The sequence below is a fragment of the Sinocyclocheilus anshuiensis genome, unplaced genomic scaffold, assembly GCF_001515605.1.
Source record: "Sinocyclocheilus anshuiensis isolate Anshui unplaced genomic scaffold, SAMN03320099.WGS_v1.1 scaffold437, whole genome shotgun sequence".
NCBI lineage: Eukaryota > Metazoa > Chordata > Actinopteri > Cypriniformes > Cyprinidae > Sinocyclocheilus > Sinocyclocheilus anshuiensis.
The window spans coordinates 2,372,842-2,379,448 of NW_015539902.1; the positions used below are offsets into that span (position 1 = coordinate 2,372,842).

At 41.0% G+C, this 6,607-nt stretch overlaps 1 protein-coding gene across 5 annotated transcripts in view; it reads left to right on the top strand.

Annotated features, from left to right (window-relative positions):
* Window positions 1–6,607, top strand: part of LOC107686179 (pleckstrin homology-like domain family B member 2) — a 28,713-nt gene that overhangs the window by 7,143 nt on the left and 14,963 nt on the right. For all 5 annotated transcript variants that reach the window (XM_016483082.1, XM_016483085.1, XM_016483081.1 and 2 more), the window contains exon 3: window positions 3,836–4,797. In XM_016483082.1, the coding sequence (XP_016338568.1) occupies window positions 3,836–4,797 (962 nt within the window). The remainder of the gene's footprint in view (window positions 1–3,835; window positions 4,798–6,607) is intronic.

Genomic DNA, 6,607 nt, shown 5'->3' on the forward strand with positions numbered 1-6,607 from the left:
TCACAATTTCTTACGAAAATTAATAATTTTCTAAACCTAACTAAATAACTGGAGGCAGAGTTATTTTTAACTCCATGTAGATCAGAAGCCTCTGAAATCGGTTGATAAATGTAAACGTTATCGTGTTTTTATCCAGAAAACCCGCAGCTCCTCCGTTTACCTCCATTTATTTTTAAGGCAGTCTTGCCCTCACAAACATGGCGGACGCGTTGACGTATCGCAGCAACGGCTCAAAGCGGCCAATGAGGCTTCTAGGTATTTATATGTCTATGGTGCCGACCATCTGCGAATGCGGAATTTTCGGATCCGATTTGAGCTTCGGATGCATTCAAATATTTGAACTTGAGCGACTACACCGTATGCGACATGCCGACCGGATGTGATGTATTCCAAAATTGTCCAATCAAATCAGTGTGCGCAAGTTGAGAATTATAATTCTTTTTGTTTATCACATTTTATTTTGTTTTAAAACTTAAAAAAAATGCATGATTATTGGTGAATAATAAATTATTCATTTAATTTTATATTTTATTTTTGATGTTGTCTTTATTTTCCCTCCCAAATTATTGGCGGTCATTTGTCCTATATGCATAGCTGTTTATTGTTGACATTCAATTCATTTCACCATGGTGAATGTACGGAGGATAAAGGCTCTTGCTCTTGCACTCCTTTACTGGAGACGCAAAAAGAAATACCGCAAATCAGTGTGGGACAACACTACCTGGCTCGGAGGAAACATCTTGGCGAGTATCACCGTTTAGTGCAAGAGCTGCGCCTTAACAGGGACGATTTCCGTGAGTATTTTCGGGTCTCACGAGAGGAATTTAATGAGATCCTTCAGGTTGTTGGCCCAAAAATTACCAGGCAGGATACTGCATTCCGGAAATCCATCAGCCCGGCCGAAGACCTGGCAATTTGTCTCAGGTACAAACCCAAGTTATTAATAATAATAATAATATATATGTATATGTATATATATATATATATATATATATGTATACATATACAGTCGAAAAAGTCAAGACTTTAGAGGTGGGACAAGCCAAAACCATAATTTAGGGAGGAATGAAGACATTTCAGTTGTTTAAAACTAGCTATATACAGTGGTGTGAAAAAGTGTTGGCCCCCTTCCTGATTTCTTATTTTTTTGCATGTTTGTCACACTTTAATGTTTACGTCTGGCGTAAAAGTAACACTGCATTTCAGAAAAAGAACATCATACCAACAGTAAAATATGGTGGTGGTAGTGTGATGGTCTGGGGCTGTTTTGCTGCTTCAGGACCTGGAAGACTTGCTGTGATAAATGGAACCATGAATTCTGCTGTTTACCAAAAAATCCTGAAGGAGAATGTTCGTGACCTCAAGCTGAAGCGAACTTGGGTTCTGCAGCAGGACAATGATCCAAAACACACCAGCAAGTCCACCTCTGAATGGCTGAAGAAAAACAAAATGAAGACTTTGGAGTGGCCTAGTCAAAGTCCCGACCTGAATCCTATTGAGATGTTGTGGCATGACCTTAAAAAGGCGGTTCATGCTCGAAAACCCTCCAATGTGGCTGAATTACAACAATTCTGCATAGATGAGTGGACCAAAATTCCTCCACAGCGCTGTAACAGACTCATTGCAAGTTATCGCAAACGCTTGATTGCAGTTGTTGCTGCTAAGTGTGGCCCAACCAGTTATTAGGTTTAGGGGGCAAACACTTTTTCACACAGGGCCATGTAGTTTTGGATTTTGTTTTCCCTTAATAATAAAAACCTTCATTTAAAAACTGCATGTTGTGTTCACTTGTGTTATCTTTTACTAATATTTAAATTTGTTTGAAGATCTGAAACATTATTTCAATGTGTGATAAGTGTGACAAACATGCAAAAAAATAAGAAATCAGGAAGGGGGCCAACACTTTTTCACACCACTGTATTATGCTAGCTTAATTTTATGTTACATAATGGTTTATGCAATGACTCTCACAACAAAAGCATGAGATTTGTGCCGCTAATGTTGTAAGTCATGAGATCCAAAGTGGAATGTATTCATGGAAAGTGCCACCTCTACTTTTCTTCATTTCATTTCTCTTTCTCTCTCTTTCTCTGTGGGCTTTGTGTTGGCTGCGAGACCTTGAGTTAATACAAACAGTCATCTTACCACCATGCAGCCGCAGCTGTACAAATGACCATGTTACCTTGTAAATAAATGACAACGTAAAATCCCATCCATATGGCTCCAGGTCAACCACTTAGCTAAAATGATTTACAACCCAAAACGTAGATAAACATTATGGAGTACAGGTGGTCTGCACGTATGTGTGTGTGTGTGCTCCCTGACGGAGACCACCACTGCTCCCACAAATCACACTCTTGTTACAGAGGAGTTCTGACTTGGTCCCTTTCCTCTGCTCCAGTGCCAGAAAGTACAAACCCATTCTGGCTTTGGTTCTTCCAATTTTAGAAGATGCTTTTCCCTCTAAAACCCAAAGCATCCATATTTGTGTGGGCTGAGATTTGTATGAGAAATCCTTTTTAGTTGTGTAGTCAGCTGAGCACATGTGACCCTTGAACTTAAGCAAAACCAAAGAATTAGCCAGCGCACACATCTGATTTCTCTGTTTATTTTGTGAGATTTTGTAGTTCTGTTTGTGCATGTGTCTATGACAACCTGTGCAAACACTGAGCTTTTGTATTAGTACAAGAAGATCGCAATCGAGGGTTTGATTTGATATGTTTCAGCTCTTGATTAGTTCTGGTTAAATGCATAACTGCTCTGTCATTTCCCCGAGGAAATTTCGGTGTCAATTAAAATTTGCATGCCTTCAGATGTTTCATTTTGCTTAGAAGGAACTTCCATCATGCATTACCTTTCCACCATTAGATATCAGATGAATTTATCACTAAAGACCTTGCATATTAAACCTCAAATGGGTCATATCATGAGGAATCAAAATTTCTGTGTTCTGAGATTCCAAGTTTTTTTACCAACTCCAAGACTGAAATTTAAAGGGGTCATATGATGCGATTTCACGTTTTCCTTTCTCTTTGGTCATGCGCAGTAGCCTACTGACCACGCGTACTTGTCCGCGCTGTCACAAAAAATGTGAGGCACGCGGATGTCCACGCGGAACCTCCGTGCACACTCTCCGATGACGATTTTTACATCACGCATACCATAGCGGACCCTAGCGGACTCACGGACGCGGAAAGTATAACACAGGCTTAACGCGTCTAGTGTGTGTGTGTGTGTGTGTGAGAGGGGAACAGGGTCACATCACAGGAGAGTGAACTGCCTGTCAGAAATCATAGCAGTCAGCTGTCTTAACCGCGGCTTGTGCACTGCATCATCACAGTGTCTGTCACGCGACTCTGTTGCCCTTTCGGGCTTGAACTGATGGGAAAACTAACGAACTTATTTTTTGTCAAAGGAGGGGGTTTTGTTGAAAACAACGTGTTTGAGAGAGGAGGGGCATAGAGGACCTACAATAATGTACAGTATTTGAAAAATAATGTGTTTTTTGAACATTAAAGCATGTCAACATTATTTGAAAAATAATGTGTTTTTTGAACATCAAAGCATGTCAACATATTCTTTTACACCAAATACACAAAATAATGATCTTTAAAATAGCATCATATGACCGCTTTAAATAATTATTTGTTCAAAACCAGCTCTCAAATCTCATTGGTCATGGAATTACTGAGCAGATTTTGAAAGATTTGAGAGGTCACAAGATACGCAACAGCAAATGATATCTGGCATGACTCAAATTTTGTTCGACCCTACTTTGGGCGCCATGTTTGAATGTGCATAAGCGAATGACATAAATTAACTTTTTTCCCCCCAGATGCAACAAAGTTTCATTCAAATGGCGGTACATTGGTTGGATCCAGCGTTCGTGGCACACGCTCCAAGGCGGAGCTTCAGGAGTTGATGGAGAGCTTGCAGCGCAGAAAGTCCGCTCTGGAGGCCAGCTTAAAGGCTACTGCAGACCGTGGTTACCTCACTTTGTCCCCTCCTCCCAGTCCCCAATCGACATCATCCTATCTACAGGACCGTCCACCCCTTTCTATACGAGTCCCTTCTCTTTATACACCCTCCAGCAGCTTGAGCATGCCACCATCACCTTATCACTCAGAGCGGCCCATAAGTCCAGTCCCAACCCAAACTCGCGCCCGACACCAATCGCAGGACAGCCTGTTGCTTTGCCTCCCTTCAGAAGGGCGACATCCCAACACTGCCAACTCGCTCCTTTCTATGTGGAACGGCTCTTCTTTGTCCTACATGACCGATGCTTTTCCTTCATCTCGCCGAGGTCCAAGCGGGGCAGCCAGCATGCCCTCTAGTCCTCGCTTGGGGCGCAGGCTGCTAGCAAGAGATGGGGAGTCCACCGTTGACCCATCGCTCCGCCAAAGGAAATACTCAACCGGCTCTCTGAATGGCCTGGGAGGACATAGTTGCTCTCTGCCCAGGTTGTATCGAGGAGACCCCCCGGTGCTTTCTTTGCCACCCCGACGTACCACCAAACCACGCCGCAGCCTTCCATCCTTGGAGAAGCCTCCAGATGTGACTGTGACAGCCAACATGACCAGCAGTTCTCGCCGGGCCAGCCTCTGTTCCGTGGACTCTGCCCCATGTTTGGATCTAGGCGTAGGAGAAAGGCGGCTGTCGTTTGGTAAAGGAGGCCTGGGGCCCGGCATGGGGCCAAGGAGGGGCAGTATCAGTTCTCTCAGTGGAAAAGAAGAACTCCGAGATTATCATCAGAGACAAAGAGATGAGAGACTACGAGAACAGGAAGTGGAAAGACTGGTAAGAGGACCTTCAGTCACCCAGAGAAACACTTACACTAATGAGTCTAAAGCAGTGAGTCAGTGAATCAAATTTTAGGCTTCATAATTCTTGGTTGGTACAAATATGTTGTCTATTCATTCTTCTTGTATTTAGTTTTAAAGGTGGGTGTAACAAAGTTCGGGAAGAAGGAGGCGGGAATCGGTGAACGTTTAAACAAAACTTTAATAATAAAATAAACACAAAATAGCGTGACAGCCCCTCACGGACGACTGCCGCGCACATACAGAACCAAAAAACAAAATAAAGTCCAGGCCTGGTCCTCTCTCGTCCTTCACTGTCGTCACTCCTCCTTTTATCCTTCCGGAGCTCCTCCGTGGGACTCAAGACCGGTGAGTGGTGCAGGTGTCGTGCATTATCAATTACTCCTCCGGCCTCGCTCCGTTCCCACGGCTCTCGGCCCCGCCCCACTCGTCACAGCTATACTGACACGTTCAAGGCCCAGGAAGGTACCAAGATTCTTTTAAATCATGTTGCATTATATATTGATATTTTTCATATTGTTTTATCTAATATAAAATTGATATATAAAATAAATTATAAATATATTATAAATAATGTTTTATGTTTTGTGTTTATATTAAGTGTTTTTTAATTATATTATATTATATTATATTATATATAATTTAATAATATTTTGTGTCTTGAGTATAGTATAAAACATATAGTTTTTATACCTACAGCTCTATAAATTCATAAGTTCATAGAAATCAATGATTAAGGGAGGTAATTTTGTTAGTATTCTGAAGTATTGTTTTGAATTTAATTTCTTATAATTAATAAGGCTTGAATTCAGCTCTTTGGGTCTCAGTTTGCTTCCTTTGAGACAGTGGTGAGACATGAAAGTGTCTAAGCAGGGGCGCAACTGCATGTTTGCTGAGGGGTATGCAAGATCAGTGTTGGTGCCCCCCTGTATTCTAGCCCCTAACACTAACTCCCGCTGAAAACTTTCTGCAAATCAGTGTCCAAAAGTCCATGAACTAGTTTGTGCATGTAAGGACAATGGGACAAAGCCCCCTCCCCTATTTTCAATACCATAGGGAAAAAAAGGTGAAAAGTAATATATTAGAAAAAATTGTATTAGGTCATTTTTAATTAATTAATTATTAATTAATTTGCCTCATTGCCTCAAAGTTATTCACATTTTTGTAATTTTTTTTTTATAAAATGGGAACACATTTAAAATTTTTATAACATGTATGTAAAATTCACTTTAAAGGGTTAGTTCACCCAAAAATAAAAATTAGCCCATATATTACTCACCCTCAAGGCATCCTAGGTGTATATGACTTTCTTCTTTCAGTCGAATCCAATCAGAGTTATATTAAAAATTGTCTTTGATCTTCCAAGCTGTTTAATGGCAGTCAGCGGGTGTTGCAGTGCATCAGTCCAAAAGAAGTGAAATAAAGCACATCCATTCATCATAAAAAGTGTCTCACAAGGCTCCAGGGGGTGAACAAAGGCCTCCTGTAGCGAATCGTTGCGTTTTTGTAAGAAAAATATCCATATTCAAAACGTAATAATTACTTTAATCTAGCTTGTTCTGTGAAACAAAGCAAAACCAATGTTACACCTTGTCGTAACACCGGACGCGAGCGGCGAGACAAAATACTATCCACCTTTTTCTTCAACGCGGAAGTAAGCCTATGGGTGAGACTTCCAGTTCATTAGCCGCTGTAAGGAAATAACGAATATCAATGTGCAGTAAACGGTAAAACTGTTTGCACTACAAACCAGTGTGTTCATAATTAAGATAATACATTAAAATAAT